Genomic DNA, 16,196 nt, shown 5'->3' with positions numbered 1-16,196 from the left:
TCGATGGCGTCCTTCACCCCTATCCGTGCGCAGCCAATTGTAGCTTCTCCGGCCCTTTTCATTGCTCAGCTTTTCTCAGCTCTCGACGCGACGACGTGCCTCGCTTGCCGTTGACTGCCCCATGCATTTCGTGTTTACGGAGTGTAGGATGCAGGTGCAGACAAGCAAAAGGTGCAGGAAGCCGCAGACGATGCAGACGAAGCAGACGAAGCAGACGATACAGGACAGCTGCCCACTTCTCATCAACCGAGGCCCCCGCGTCTTGCATTGACTCTCCATCTCCCATCCAGACCCGAAGAGAAAAAAAGGAAACAAATCGAAAAAAAAAACTCTGACTGGCCTGCTTGTTGACACTCTGCCGTGACAACTCAAAGCACCCGTCGTCCGGCTGTCTTACAAGCTCCAGCCATCTCCACCTCTTCGTCCACCTCTTCGTCCACCTCTTATCCCAAATGAGGATAGATCTCCGCCAGCCAGGAACCCACCAACTGCACGTCGGCACTACTCTGTCACTTGTATGCTTTTGTGTTGCTTTTTGCTCGGTTTTGAGTGCTAGCCCAGGCACGGCTTTCGTCCCCTCAATGGAACCCAAAAGCCCACTTGTCCCCTTGCAGCATCCAATTTCGCAAAAGGGGTTCAGGCACACACACATACGACGTACGAAGCACGTACAACTTACAAACTTATGACAGTCAACTCCGTCTAGAGCAAGGAGCTTGTCGTCCTTCTTCATGTCCTGGGACTTCTTTCCAACCTTGTCCTGGCACTTATTTTTGACCAAGGTGTCTCGCTACTCACATTTTGTTTTGTTTCAAAGTTTCTAATCGATACCGATGTTTTGTTGGTCGTGTCCTCCTACCTCTCACAGGCTCTCTTCTGGGTGGCCTATCCAGCTGCCGTTTACTTTTCTTCCCTCCAATGTCTCCTCGCCTTGGCAAAGGGGTCTGTGGTCAGGAAAGAGGAGTGAACTCGTCCTCCGTTGCACGCCAAATGTGAAATATCGCATTGTCCTGTCCCCATAGCAAAGAACGGAGTAATTACGACGGACAAAAATAAGACATAGACCCAGTCCAATGCACCATCAGACCAGCATCAGAGGCTCAGAGCGTCGGGAAATGCTACCCAATTACCCAATAGTCGCCCTCCAGATGCACACGGCCAGGCAGCTTTCATGATAGTCGTGAATGATTATCCCAGCAATATGCTAGAGTCTTTCTTTGCTCTCTTCCAACACTGAACATCATATGTCGTTCCCAACGTCCTGCAGCGGAGAGTTTTCGTGTGTGATACGACGCACAACTATTTTCGTGTTGCCAACAGAAACCCTTTCTCTCAGCTGATTGCATTTCATTTCAAAAAGGACGCTGGTGCATTGCATAGTTGCTTTTTCTCTGCGCGTCGCTCATTTGGTTCGCGTGCAAAGCACACAGACGCAACCGCATGAGTAGCAAGCCACGCGACGAGAGAGCGGTGAATGCTCGTCGTCGTTTGTTCAGACGCGTGGTGCCGATAGGGCTCGGATAAAAGTGACGCTGATTATGCTCGGCGAAGACGAGGACGTATGAACAGAAACAAAAGAAGAAGAAGAAGAAGAAAAAGAAAAAGAAAAAGAAAAAGAAAAAAAAGAAAATTGACAAGAAGCGGAGAGGGACGGTGGACACAGTCCAAAGAAGTGCGTGGCCGGCACAAGTCATTCGGAAGGGAATTGACAAAAACCTCGGAATTTTGTAGCTGTCCGTGGTATATCCCCGAGAAACGTGGGCTTGGCCGTTCAAACGTTTGGGTCATCGCAGCATATACTCCATGCGAGCATCACCATCGAGAGTTGTCACGGGATATCCGCTTCGGTGTCTTCTACTCCGACCTAAGAAGCGACGACCTGTTGCGGTAAGCGGGGCAACAGGCTGTTGTTAGCTCTTTCCTGCCAAGAACTTCAAAAACATCGTCACAAAACGGCAAGGACGACTCTTCTACTCTTTCCCGATGTGGCATCTCCTATGAGCTAGATGTCCTCAAGAACTCCTGACATGATTTTTGTTTATTTTTCTGTTCACTTTTGACATTTGATGAATACACTTACACGTCCGATTTTGGTCAACTTGCGGCGGGGGCAAGGCATGGCGCGCCAAATTCCACAAGTCACAGGCCGCCGGTTAAATGCAAACAGCCGCTGTCGGCCACCGGAGCGATCTGGTGGGAGTGGGAGAGCTCGACCTCCAACGACTGAGCATCCACGGCCAAGATGGTTCGATAACAGCCGGTGGCCTGCTTTAAAGGCCGGCATGCCTCGTCTCTCTCCTCGTTTTGCCAGTCCTCGCTTCGCTCGTTACTCAAGTCTTCCTTGCGATTTCCCGCTGCTCGCTCGCCCACAGCATTCATCGCGTCATCATGCCTCGCGTTCGCAACCCCATCCTGCCCGGCTTCCATGCCGACCCTTCCGTCCTTCGGGTCGGCAAGGACTACTACATTGCCACATCCACGTTTGAATGGTACCCGGGCGTCCAGATCTACCACTCGACCGACCTCGCCGACTGGACGCTCGTCAGCCGGCCGCTCAACCGCGCGGCGCAGCTCGACATGCGCGGCAACCCGGACAGCTGCGGCGTGTGGGCGCCGTGCCTGACGCACGACGGCAGCGAGTTTTGGCTCGTGTACTCGGACGTCAAGCGCAAGGACGGCAGCTTCAAAGACTCGCTCAACTACATTGTGCACGCGCCCACCATCACGGGGCCGTGGTCGGACCCCGTGTTTGCCAACGCCTCCGGCTTCGACCCCTCGCTGTTCCACGACCCGGACGACGGCCGCAAGTGGTTCGTCAACATGCTGTGGGACCACCGCCGGCGGGCAGGCGGGCCGCAGAACCGCACGGCGTTTGCGGGCATCGTCTTGCAAGAGTTTGACCCCAAGGCCGGGCGCCTCGTGGGCCCGCGCAAGAACATCTACGGCGGCACGGCCCTCGCCCTGACCGAAGGCCCCCACCTGTACAAGCGCAACGGCGTGTTCTACCTGCTGACGGCCGAGGGCGGCACGGGCTACGACCACGCGGTGACCCTGGCGCGGTCGACGAGCGGCAGCGTGTGGGGGCCCTACGAGGATCACCCGGACAAGTACATCCTGACCAGCAAGGACCACCCGCTGACGGCGCTGCAGCGCGCGGGCCACGGCGACATTGTGGACGTGGAGCAGCCGGACGGGTCGCTCAAGCCGTACGTGGTGCACCTGTGCTCGCGGCCCGTCACCCAGAAACGCCGAAACGTCTTGGGCCGCGAGACGGCCATCCAGCCGGCCCACTGGGGCGACGACGGCTGGCTGTACCTGGACAACGGCATCCTGCCCTCACTATACGTGGACCTGCCCGGCGCGCGCGACGACGACCCGGCCACGAGCGCGTACTGGCAGCCCACGACGTACACGTGGAAGGACGCGGACCTCGCGGCGGTCGACTACAGCGCCATCAACGGCGCGGTGGCGTCCAAGCTGCACCCGGACCTGCAGTGGCTGCGGCTGCCGGACCCGTCGCGCCTCTTTTCGATTGCGGGCGGCCAGCTCGTGCTGCACGGCCGCGAGTCCATCGGGTCGTGGTTCGAGCAGGCGCTCGTGGCGCGGCGGCAGACGCACTTTTCGTACGACGCCGAGGCCGTGCTCGACGACTACCAGCCCGAGGACGAGCGCCAGTTTGCCGGGCTGACGGTGTACTACAGCCGGTACAACTTTTTCTACTTGACCGTGACGGCGGCGACGCCCGAGGACGCGGGCGTGTTCCCCAAGGGCGACCAGAAGCCCGGCCGCGAGCTGCAGCTCCTGACCTCGGAGGTGTCGTTTCCCAACGGCGCGCTCGAGACCCCGCTGGCGCCGGGCGTGCCGCTGCCGGCCACGGGCAAGGTACGGCTGGCGGCGCAGGTGCGTGGCGGCCAGAGGCTGCAGTTCCTGTACGCGACGGAGGCGGACCCGGAGCTCAAGCCGGTGGGCCCCGTGTACGACGCGTCGATTGTGTCGGACGAGTGCGGCGGGCACCCGGTGCACGGCAGCTTTACGGGCGCGTTTGTGGGCATGGCGGCGACGGACCTCAACGGCACGGCCCTGGACGCGCGGTTCGACCAGTTTGTGTACCGGCCGCAGCATGACCCGCTGGACCGGTATGATGTATAGAGTGTGGACATCCTGTTGCAGCACGAACTGATTGGGTTGATTGGGCTGATTGAACTGATGGAACTGATGGAACTGATGGAACCGAATATATATTTTTATTTTATTTTTTTGATTTATTTGACGTATTTGATTCATTTACGCTTGGCACCTTCTTACTGGATCACACATTGGATGAGCCGCCGTCTGACTTGTGTTAGCAGAGAAGATGGCTCGCAGAAAAGGGAGAGGGAGGTACTCACCGATCAGGATGGTCGTGCCGTTGGCGTAGTCGGCGCGCACGGCATACAGGTAGGCCTCGGCAACGTGGTCGGGCGTCGCCACAAAGCCGACACTCAGCGCCTCGCCGCCCTTGCGGAACGTCTCCGCCTGCGCCTCCTTGCTCTGGCCCAGCTTGTCCCACAGCTCCGTCTGGACCAGGCCGGGCACCACGGTGTTGACGCGCACCTTCTTGTTCGTGCCGCCCGGCGCGCCCTGGGCCAGCTCGACGGCCAGGCCCTGGGTCAGGTTGATGACGCCGGCATTGAGCGCGCCGCCCAGCACGGCGCCGGGGCGCGCGCGCAGGGCCGCGGCGCCGGACGTGAGCGTCAGGGAGCCGCCGGGGCGGATGATGTCGTGCTTGACGAGAATCTTGCCGACGACGATGCTGCCCCAGAACTTGACGCCGAACAGGTGCTTGGCGTCGTCCAGGTTGGCGTCGGCCAGGGGGCCGCGGATGATCTGGTCGACGGCCGAGAACACGACGTGGTCCACGGGCGCCAGGGCCTGCAGGGCGGCCGTGAAGGCGGCCTCGTCGCGGACGTTGGCGACGACGCCGGCCGGGGCCACGGCGGACGCGCCGCCGACCTCAACGGCCGTCTTGCTGAGCCGCTGGACGGCGTCGTCGACGCGCGCCTGCGACGACGACACAATGGTGACGTGCGCGCCGACGGCAATAAACGCCTCGGCGGCGCCGAAGCCGATGCTGTTGCAAAGGGTCAGTTGTGTGCGCTGTGTGCATGGTGCGCACGGCGCGCGGAACTCACCCCGACGAGCCGCCAATGACGACAATCTTCTTGCCGACGAGCTTGTCTGTGTAGCCCATGGTGAGACGTGCGGTGCGGGTGGCAAACGTTGGGGAGTTTTGGGGGTGTGGTCGTGATATGCAACTCGATGCAAGTTTGCAAAGGTTGACGCTGGATTACGTCGCGCGATCGCTTGCCGATGCCGTCTATTTAAGAAGAATCACCACAGACCGTCGGCAAAGGGTTGGAGACACCCTCGAGACTGATGTGCTACAATCTCGCAATCGCGCCTGCAGACGTGGTTTGTCAGCCAAGGTGCGAGGCTCTGGTGCACTGGTCATGGGCCTGAACGAAACGAACTGCACCCGTCGGCACGACATCGGAGACCTTGAGCTTCCGATGCGGAGTTTTCAATCAGGGAACAAGTGTCCGGCATGTGGTGGTTGAGGCATCGGTCATGTTAGTTCGATTCGCGCCAAAGTCGCCATCTGGGCCACAATGGCGTTTGTGGCTACATCGCCAGGAACAAAACTATGAACACCAGACACCACATGTGTTTGACGAAATGTTTCAAGAAATAGAAAAGGGACGAGGCACTTCTTCAAGATGCGATAGTCTAGTCTTTGCATATGACCAAAGAAGTCGTGTCCTTTAAGGTGTCTTCTGAAGTTATTTTGTTTTAATTTCACTTTATTTTCCAGTCATTCCTATTATCACCTTTAACAGGGCTAAGTCCACAACCGTCTTTCGTACGTCAAATGAAAAGCCATGTTCTTTTTCCTCACAGAGCCTCATGTCCGTCAGATAGCACAATGACAAAAGACAAGACACAATGACACATTTTGGTGAGTCTTTCGATAGGAGAGCGTTCCCTCCCGCCTGCGGCCCTTTCTTCCAGGGCAGTTTGGCACTCACCTTCAAGGCACGTCACAGGCGCTGCCACTGTCTGCGTCATGACTTACACGGCTAGTGGGGAGGGGTAGAGGGCGGCAGACAATATGTAATTACAAAATACTATGTAAGCAAAGCATGAGACGGGTTTCTCGTTTTCTTCGTAGACGTCTACCGGCGCGTTTTCCTGACCCCTGTCTTTCCATTTCCATTCGCACTTCTACATCACACAGCCCATCCCACCTGTTCTGCCTTGGTGAGGCACCCGTTGCGCCACGAGACCGCCAGGAACCGCCAGGAACCGCCTAAGGGGATCACAAGGGGCCCGCTGCCAGCGGAGTTCAGCCAATTAGCTAACACGCCGGCCACACTGAAGAAGCCCAGGCTGGAGGCACTGCCCACCCTCTAACACCAACCATAGCAGTTGCCAGCACATAGTGGTGAAGCCGGCCGCCAAAGACAGCACACCAAATCCACTAATCTCAACGCAAAATCGCTCCTGGAGACTTCACCAGGAATTATGATGCTGAATGAGTCAGTCCGCCGAATGTGCGCTTCGAGGACGAGAACGACAGATGGAGAGACGAGACGAGGCTGGCTGAAAGGAAATCAGCGCCAGACGGGCAAAGACGCCTCGCAAACCATTTCTCAAAGTAGTCGCAGTCAAAATAAAGTTTGCTGTGTCGACCCTGCCATTGCGGCACAGCCACTAAACCAAGGCCTGAAGCGCCTGTGCTTGCGCTGTCTCCATACGCCTAGCCGTATTGGGTCCCTGCCTGATACACCCCTGTCTCAACTGCTGTGCCCACGATATATATCACCGCCGAGTCTCAGACGCCGTGAGCCTTGATTCATGTCGTCCACCTTCACCAACACACACTTTGCGCTTCCCTGAATCGCTCCGCTATCCTCATACTTGTCCCGCTACTGCATTCGAACCATTACCGTCTGTGCTCGTGATTGCATCACCAGCTTCAAGTCGTACCCTCGAGACTTGGTGATTGTTCCTTGATCCCTCTACTTCGCCAACTTCCTCGCAAACCCCCGTTTCTACATAAGTCACGACGTCCCATCCATCCACGAAGCTCACAATCATGACCTTTGACTTGCATTCCTCGGCCTCGGACGATCCTTCGCCCCCGGGCGTCGAAACAGCCTACGTCTTGGAACGGTGTGATGGCCGTCCGCCCTTCCTGGATGCCTTTTCCAGCACCCACTCCGACCTCACCGACCTCGTCGCCCACGACCGCCACCTCCCGCCCTCGGGCACCCAGCGCCACAACTGGCAGCATGGCCGCAGAAAGGCCCGCCTGACCGAACTGCGCGTCGCCATGTGGCGAGACCGCTTCGGGGACGAGTACTACAACCACTCCTACAGCGACAAGACCCAGACGAGCGAAACGTACCTGGCCCGACACGGCGCCCTCGACGTCTGGCCGCGCAAGCTGCGCCCGCACCAGATCCGCCTGCTGCAGCGGTGCATCACGGCCGCGCCCCGGCGCTGGCACGAGAGCGGCCAGTTCCACGGCATGTACAGCGGCCGCGGCCACGTCCGCGGCCAGCGCGAGTCGGTGCGCGACGCCTGCCTCAACGCAGCGTACGTCGACCAAGCACGCCCGGCGCGGTCGGCGCGGCGCACCAGCCACCGGCCACCCAGTCTCGAGCGGCAGGGCGCCTTCTGCGACGCCACGACGGCCAAGAGGCGCTTGTCGGAGAGCGACCGTGGTCGGGGTGGCGGCGGTCCGGACGACGACCTGTACCGTCTGGGTCTGCTGTACGACAGCGAACACGCGCGTGGTGCGGATTTCGGGCTGGACTCGATTGTGCACGACGCGCCGGTGTACTCCATTTTCATTTCGCAGGGTCGGTCGCGCGGTCGGGCCCGGGGCCGTTCGTGCGGGCCAGACGCGTTTCATGAGATCGCTGAGGCCGAGGCTGAGGCCGAGGCCGCGTTGGATGAATTTGGTGCCGGCCGTGAGCCGAGCACCGACCACGACGTCGACCCCACACTCCCCGAGCTTGGTCTCTCCTTGGCCAACCTGTCCGACGATGCCGCGCTGGCTCGCTTCCTGCACGACGAGGAGATGACTGCGTACCTGGCTGCCGTTCCAGAAGGGGATGCCGAAGTTGCGTCCGACCTGCACGCGCTCCCTTCGACCTCGCCGATGCGCGTCATTTATGAACTCGCTCCCGAGGTGGCGATGGCGGCTGACACTGGTGTCTACGCAGATTCCAGCTGCGACTCTGATTCCGGCTCCGACGCCGGCGACTGGGTCGTGGACATGGACACGCTCGAACCGAGCGTCTCTGAATGTATCGACGACGCCGACGCTGACAGCGACAGCGACAGCGATCTTGATGAGACCTGGCTGCTCCTCCGACCTTGACTTCCTTGAAAAAAAAAAAAAAACCAGAAAGAAACACTTCGACGACGGCTCGTAGCAAGTCCTGCCATGGTCGAGAGAGCAGTCTCCAAGACTCCCTCACAACGACTCTGCTCCTGCGACTGGCATCCCCTACTCGGACTGGCCCTCACTCTGTGAAGTCTTTCTTTACTCAAACAAGACAAAAAGGAACTGATTCAAGCGACCATCAAACCAAATGCCGTGTGCGCATGCAGCTCGACGGCGAGGACGGAAAACAAAAGAAGAGACAGACAAGCCGGCATAGGAACAGGAACCGCTCATCTTTTTGGCGTGCTCAGTTTGAGGCGACTCGACTTTGAGCTCCTTGAGGTTGGCTGCTGGCTGCTTTCTGCTTGACTGTCCCCTCGTTTTCACGTTTTCTTAGTTCTTTTCATTCTCATCCACCCCTCATGCCACGAGCACCGGGAGACCGTCTCGCGTCGTTGCGACATCCCGCATAAATCAAAACGCCCAGTCACCAGACGGAGACTGCTCTTTATTTCCTTTTGTGTTCTTTTGTTTTGTTTCCTTTGTACTATAATGGGTTGTATTTGTACTGAGCGTCATGGGCGGTTGCTTTCTATTGTACATTTGTTTTTCTCTTTCTCGCACCACATGTCATCCTAGCGTTTCTGTTCCTTTACCTTTTTTCACATATATTCAACATGTATTTTTCGTTTTCACATTTGTCAATTCATCATACCCTATCTCGCCTACTTTACTTTCCTGTAAATGTATTACCGTGCAGTATATTACAGGTTTATATGGGGGTGTATTTATATAGGAGTACTCTGTATTTTCGATTCAGGAGAAAAAAAATGTAAATTCAAGACACTCGTTTCCGTCTCTTCTACTGCAGAGAAAAGTCGAATACCGAGCGATCGCGGGAGGACATCTAATAAATATTATGAAAAAGAAAAGCAGCAGGTCCGAAAATGACCACCGGAAGAGCCGTCGTAGCAGCCTCCGGACCAAATAAGACGAGAACCGGTCTTGAACGCCAAACAGTGAGAAAGTAGCAAAGAAAGAAAAATGAAAATGAAAAGGAAAATGAAAGGCGCCCCCAAAACAAATCAGATCCAAAGAATGAAATCCAAAACAGCATATGATGTATATACCCTTTCCATATTAAAAATCAAGTTGTCGTTTTTGTCCAAGCGTCTGCCTTTTGTATCCCCAAAGAAGTACGCCTTGTATTGTTATTGGTTGTCGTCGTTGTGGTCGTCGTTCTGTCGTAGTATTTTTATTCTACCGAGCGGCGGATGCGTAAAGGGGTCTCCCACAAAAAATGAATGAGACTTTTAAAAGAGCAATTCTCAACGCGTAGAGTTGCGTTCCGAGAGACATGGGGCCTTACAGGCCTTACAGGCCTTACAGACAGCATTGGTACTCCTTCGCGTCCAAGTCGTTGAACAGGTGCGTGCGCGCGCCGTCGTCGGGGACGTCAAAGGAGCTGCCGCGGTACCGGCCGGTTATGTCGCGGTGGTTGCCGACGGTGGACGAAAAGGCGCTGCCCTGGACACCCATGAAGAAGCGGCTGCGCACCATGATGCCCATGTCAATGGCGCCCTGGAAATCAAAGGCCATCTTGTCGATCAGGCCGGCGGTCTCGGTGTCGTCGTTGAGCGTGGCGAGCTGCCACTTGTGCGTGGTGGACCAGCCGCGCTCGGCGGCGGCCTTGGAGAACATCTCAATCTGCTCCTGGTCGCCGCAGGCCAGGTAGACGGGGGGCTTCTCCTCGCCGTAGTTGCCAAACATGTCCCAGGCGCGGTCGAGGGCGTCGAGGTCGACGCCGAGCTGGTGCTCGGGCGAGCTCCAGATGCTGTCGTTCTCGGCGCGGAAGTGCACGCCCATGTAGTTGCCGGCGTTGGGCAGGCGGTCGACGAGGCGCTGGACGACGGTGCGGACGTCTTCGCGGAAGCGGATCAGGTGGGACAGCTCGGTCCAGAGGCGCAGGTCGCGGCGCGTGGGGTCGTCGGTGATGCGGAAGACCAAAAACTCCGAGTCAATGTTGACGAGCGTGATGCCGCCGTTCTCGACGACGGGCTCCGGCAGCTTGGCCTCCTCTTCGGCCAGGCGGTCCATTTGGATCTTGAACTGCTCGCGGAAGAACTTGCTGTAGGGCCGGCCGACCCAGAAGTAGCTGTGGAACTTTTCGTAAAAGGGCACCTCGGAGCACAGGATCTCGAACCGGCGGCGGACGGCGACGGTGCCGCCCTTGTCGGGGTTGATGTCGTCGGGGTGGAGGATCTTCATCTTGGGGCAGGCCTCGGCCATCTGCGTGCGCAGGTGGTCCATGTCATACCACTCGTCGTAGGGCATGTAGGCGTCGCCGTTGAAGAAGTTGAAGTCGAGCAGGTTCTTGGAGTCGCGCAGGGGCATGGTCGGCAGCAGTATGTGCGAGCCGGTTTCGATGGCCATCTTGAAGCAGACCTTGACCTGGGACATGATGGAGGTCATGCCGGCCGTGATGGCGACGCAGTTGACATAAGCCTCGTTCTCCTCAAAGTCGGCGGCCGCGCAGGCCGCGCGGAGCTCGGTGAAGGGGAAGATGGGCGGCTTCTCGGCGCCAAAGACCTGGTCAAAGTAGTTTTGGACGTGCTTGGAGGTGGAGGCGCCGGGCTTGCCGCTGCCTACGACGCCGGTGATGGACTCCTTGGCGGAGTTCCAGGCATCGGTAGGGTAGGACTGGTATTCGCCGAGCGGCAGGAGCTTGAAGCTCCAGATGAGGACGAGGGCGAGGAGGAGGGAGGTCGCGAGACCAGAACGACGGCTGAACATGATTACGGCGTCGTGAGCATTCTTTGGTGGAAAAGACGTCCAAGACGAGGTGGGAGTGTTCGACAGTCAATGTCGGCACGGAGGGTCTAGTATTTGTCGGCTGGAAAGCAGTTGAAGATACGGGACGCAGCGAAACGAAACGAAACGAAACGCGCGGCGTGTTTGGATGGACGGCAGAGCGAGTGACGGGACGAAACGACCGAGGGATGCGCGTCGCTGTTGGAAAGCTGCAATGGCTGGAAACACGGAGAAAAGGGTCGTTGTCGAGCGGAGGGAGCCGAAGAAAGGGAGAACAGGAAAAATAAAGAAAAAAGATTGGAGATATAAAAATAGGGAGGAAAACGGCGAAGAAAAGGAGAGTGGCAAGAAGGGCCAAACGAGAGAATGGGACGTGGCTTCGGCACGATCAATATTGAGAACAGAAGCGAATCAATGGATTCGTTCAAAAACGGCTGAGGAGAAAGGGGTTAGGGGAGGAGTTCAGAAGAGGCTACAGGAGCAACAGATGAAAAACGAAGCAGTATGTAAAAAAACCGATGCAGACAGATGTAGGCGCATTTGCGCCGTTTCCCATGCCTACTGGCTTGGAACTGGGAAGTTACGCCCAGGAGGTTGGCGAGATTGGCCACTCCTTCCCTGCTGGTGGGCGATCTCCAGTTTTTTTTGTGTTCCTTCCCTGGTGAATGGCGCTGTGTCATCAATCCAACACAGGAGCTAAGAGCGCCACGCATAAAGTACTGGGTACATTATATTGTCTCTCAGCGTACGCGAAACGCATACCAAATACGAGGCGCTAGGCACTTGTCGCTTGTACCCTATACTCGTCACAGGATTGTGATACTTTACGGATAGGGAAACCCAGAGATAAGATACCAGTCAGCGCACGTCGAACATTTGCGGATACTACGCAGGACAGAGTACAATAGGGCATGATGTACTTCGTACACTGAGATGCGCTGAGGATGCTGATGCACGCATTGCAAAGCATCGAGAGGACGCGTGCAGCGATGGCGAGTCAGCGATGCGTAATAACACAGTAAATGGCCTCTGTAAGGCTGGAAGCGAACCACACATCAATCACGTCAAGAAACGGGAAGGAGCGACGGGGGGTGGGCACTCTGGGAAATAAAGAATACGAAGCCCCCTCGGACCTTCCGCGACGCACAGTGGGATCAAAATTGTGTGTTGGCCGTCCGGAGGAAGGAGCGAACCACAACCATTTCTAACACCTCCAACGCACAGAGTATTCCGGAGTGTGGTTTTGTTCCGGTTTTGTTCTGACCTCTGTCAAAACTTTGACGGAAAAGAAGACGAGGAGGCTGCGCGATACCACCATGGAAACCCCATGGAAATGGGTTAATGACAGTTAATGTAGGACCTGCGACCTGGAACGCCCAAGGAAAGTCGACACGAGCAAAAGAGTGGAGACTGCCAGGGAAAAAGGAGCTAGCGGCCATGGCAGACGAAAGAATAGGGGCAGGGGGGGAACGCGTCATTGCACTTTTGGGGGGCTTTGGGCGGGTTTGACGGGTTTGGTGGGGGTTCTAAGGAGAGACCGCGTCTCCCAGCGCTGCACCAAAGAGACGGATTGGCGACGGTCGAGAGAACTTCGACATTGGTGAGCATAGGTGACGAGAGAGGTGTCAGATCTCCGGAGTACAGACTCGAGAGCTGCCGTTACTTTTCACGTGCCTTTCTGCCATTGTGGCACATCCTGAGATTTGTTGAACATTTGCTCTTGGGGTCGTTATGATGACCGTTCCCCGTCATTGCTTTCATTTTCCGCGTCGTCTACTTTTACGTTCTCTGCTTTCTCGTATTGTTCATCTCACGGACAGGAGAGCGTGCGGGACATTGTAACCACAGCCATATTGGTATGATCCATGGCATTTCTTGGCCTGCATTGTCCAGATTATGTTGTTCGATTCTGTACATCCGTCGACTGACAACGTGCCCAAGAAGCACGGGGCATTTTGGGCAGTGTGACTGGTAATGACAGACGCGTTGAGATGTGTCCATGAGAGCCAATAATAGGATTCGTAGGACAACCTCATTTCTGAACAGAAAGTGCACGACGTAGGTCGTAGGCACAGCTCCGACTAATCTGCTTCTGGACACGATGAGCCTCTGTTCGGGGACTCTTCCGTTCCGTGAAAACGGTTTCACTGTTTCGTCGAGGCCAGCGGTCTAGGCCCTACCGTCGTCTTTTTGTATGCCTCGGAACTGCGGTTCCTTATGTCGTACAAACAAAGTAGTTGGCCCCAGTCTTGACAGTCTTGGCAGCCTCGCCGTTACATCACGAATCCGAGGGAACGAGACGAGGCAAGAGATACGACAGTCCGATAAGTATGCTGTATGCCCTTTTGGTAGGTAAACTTGCAGGTTATCATATCGTCGATTACCAGTCAGATTTTTTTTTTATAAAAAAAAAGCAGCGACTAACATGCGCCGTTATGTTTACCTGTCCATGTTATCCCCACGCGGTATTGTCTGTTGAGGGCCGTTAGTCGCCAAGATGGGCAGCTCATAACTGATACAATCGTAGAGGCTCAATAAGAATGGTATGTATAAAAGAGGGGAGGGGCCAGGAAACAAAATGCAAGATAACTTGACTGGACGTATGGCTGGACTTGAGGTTGTGACTCGTAGATATCGTTTGCATCTATCGCAATACTTTTGGTATTTTCATCCGTCGGTCGATTTCCAGCCCCATCCTGCGCGCATGTCAAGCAAAGGGCGTGGGTCGGCAGGGCGTACGTCCCTCTTCCACAGCAACATGGAGATAAAGAAGGCCGCTAGAAGCGCCCAGAACTGGTAGCCTCGGGACTTTGAACGACGGAAGAACGAAGAAGAGGGGGTCGTAGCCGGCAGCTATCGTCAAAGGCGGCCAGAATGGCCCAATCGAGAGCGGCCGAAACAAATCATTGCCGGAAAGAAAGCGTGCTGTGGAAGAAGAAGGAGGGTTCACTGCGTCGGCTTTGACTCATCGAGAAGAATAACGTCCCAAACCAGAGGGGCCGATTCACGGCCGCCCGGATGGTTGTAGCTCACCAAATGGCACCATGAGAAAGAGGGGAAACCCGCTGTTAGCCGCGTCTGGGCGGGAATGCCTGCGTAGCTGTGTACGCACATCTGCTGCAGGTCAATTGAGGAAACATGTAAGACGACGCACCTGTCTTTCGATGCGTCACAGAGCGTCGATAAAGCGGAGCTTTCTCTCGTCTGACTCTCACAGACCATTGCATATATAATGGGCCGGGCCCGTCGAGAGTAGAAAGAAAAAGAAAAAGGTTTCGTGGAGACAACGACGAGACTGAAACTTGTTCGTTTTCTTGTCGTCGTCGTCCTCAACTCCCTTCCTCGCCCAAACCCCTCATCCACCACCGTCAATATGGGATCGACTGCCATCGACTCGGCCCCGGCCCCGGCCGGCAAGGTCGCCTTTGGCAAGCCCATGCGTGCCCTCTTCCCCTTTGCCCCGACCTACCGCAACCTCAACCATGGATCGTACGGCACCTATCCCTCTGCCATCGGCGCCGTCCGCGCCCAGTTCCTCGCCGACCACGAGGCCCGCGCCGAAATCCACAAGCGCCTGGACAGCCCGGAGCTGGTCCGCAAGGCCCGCGCCGCGTTCCAGCCGCTGCTCGGCGACAATGTCAATGTCAACGAGGTCGTCATGGTCGCCAACGCCACCACCGGCGTCAACGTGGTGCTGCGCAACCTCGCGGTCAACTGGTCTGCCCCGGTGCCGGACGCGGGCGATGCCGTCCTCTACTTCACGCCCATCTATGGCGCGTGCGACAAGACCCTGCAGAGCCTGGCCGAGGCGGGCCGCGTGCACAACGTCGAGGTCCATGTGTCGTTCCCGGCCGACGACGACGACGCCGTCGTGCAGAAGCTGCGCGACGCCTACGCGGCCGCCACCGCGCGCGGCCTCAAAGTGCGCCTCGCCATCTTCGACACCATCGTATCGGCGCCCGGTGTGCTGCTGCCGTGGGAGCGCCTGACGGCCGTGTGCCGCGAGCTCGGCATCCTGTCGCTGCTCGATGCCGCGCACGCCATTGGCCACATTGACCTGACGCACCTCGGCGACCCGGACGTGTCGCCCGACTTCTTCGTGTCCAACCTGCACAAGTGGCTGTTTGTGCCCCGCGGCTGTGCCATGCTGTACGTGCCCTTCCGGAACCAGCACCTGCTGGCCACGAGCCTGCCGACGTCGCACGGGTACGAGAAGCCCGGCCGGCGCGGCGACCAGTCCGCCGAGGCGCTCCGGGCGCTGTCCACCTCGTCGTCGCCGCCGCCCGACACCTACTTTACCAATATCTTTGCCGAAGTGGGCACGCTGGACTACTCCCCGTGGCTGTGCGTCCCCGCCGCCGTCCAGTTCCGCGAGGAGGTGTGTGGCGGCGAAAAGGCCATCCGCGACTATTGCTTTGATCTGGTGCAGAAGGGCAGCGACCGCGTGGCCGCCAAACTCGGCACCGAGGTCATGGCCAACCCGCGCAGCAACATGCGCGCGTGCTGCCTCAACAATGTGCGCCTGCCGTTCAAGGTCTCCTCCGACGGCAACGATGACACCGACCCCGAGGCCGTGCCGCTCGACCGGTTCGAGGAAATGCTCGGCTGGTTGACGGCCTACTCCGCCAAGAAGCACGACACGTACTTCCGCATCACATACTATGAGGGCCACCCCTGGGTGCGTCTGAGCGGCCAGGTCTATCTCGAGCCGGAGGACTTTGACTGGGCCGGCGACGTGCTGCTGGATCTGGTCGCGCAGATCAAAACGGGTGACTGGAAGAAGAAGGCCGAGTAACCAAGGAGGGGGTCGCAGGTGAGGACAGATAATCATTTCAACGAAAGTAAACGAGGATGGCTTGGAGAAACTATCCCAAACCAAATCATATCTCAATATCTCATTCCAATAGAGAAGACATGCCAATACATACGTCAATCGTTATACGCGCGAGAC

At 57.2% G+C, this 16,196-nt stretch overlaps 4 protein-coding genes across 4 annotated transcripts; 3 read left to right on the top strand and 1 right to left on the bottom strand.

Annotated features, from left to right (window-relative positions):
* Positions 1-2,388: 2,388 nt before the first annotated feature.
* Positions 2,389-5,190, top strand: SPBR_06583 (glycoside hydrolase family 43; the record flags this gene model as incomplete). Its single annotated transcript, XM_040764839.1, has 2 exons — positions 2,389-4,136; positions 4,350-5,190. 2 exons carry the CDS (start codon positions 2,389-2,391, stop codon positions 5,188-5,190), a joined length of 2,589 nt encoding a protein of 862 aa, XP_040617390.1.
* A 1,945-nt stretch (positions 5,191-7,135) lies between these two features.
* On the top strand, positions 7,136-8,428 carry SPBR_07333 (uncharacterized protein; the record flags this gene model as incomplete). The annotated part of the gene is made up of 1 exon (XM_040765587.1): positions 7,136-8,428. One exon carries the CDS (start codon positions 7,136-7,138, stop codon positions 8,426-8,428), a length of 1,293 nt encoding a protein of 430 aa, XP_040617389.1.
* A 1,389-nt stretch (positions 8,429-9,817) lies between these two features.
* SPBR_07248 (uncharacterized protein) lies at positions 9,818-11,227 on the bottom strand (the record flags this gene model as incomplete). The annotated part of the gene is made up of 1 exon (XM_040765502.1): positions 9,818-11,227. One exon carries the CDS (start codon positions 11,225-11,227, stop codon positions 9,818-9,820), a length of 1,410 nt encoding a protein of 469 aa, XP_040617388.1.
* Positions 11,228-14,618: 3,391 nt separating this feature from the next.
* Positions 14,619-16,040, top strand: SPBR_07238 (aminotransferase family protein; the record flags this gene model as incomplete). Its single annotated transcript, XM_040765492.1, has 1 exon — positions 14,619-16,040. One exon carries the CDS (start codon positions 14,619-14,621, stop codon positions 16,038-16,040), a length of 1,422 nt encoding a protein of 473 aa, XP_040617387.1.
* Positions 16,041-16,196: the final 156 nt, after the last annotated feature.

This window comes from Sporothrix brasiliensis (assembly GCF_000820605.1).
Source record: "Sporothrix brasiliensis 5110 chromosome Unknown Cont20, whole genome shotgun sequence".
Taxonomy (NCBI): domain Eukaryota; kingdom Fungi; phylum Ascomycota; class Sordariomycetes; order Ophiostomatales; family Ophiostomataceae; genus Sporothrix; species Sporothrix brasiliensis.
This window is presented reverse-complemented; position numbering and strand designations above follow the sequence as displayed.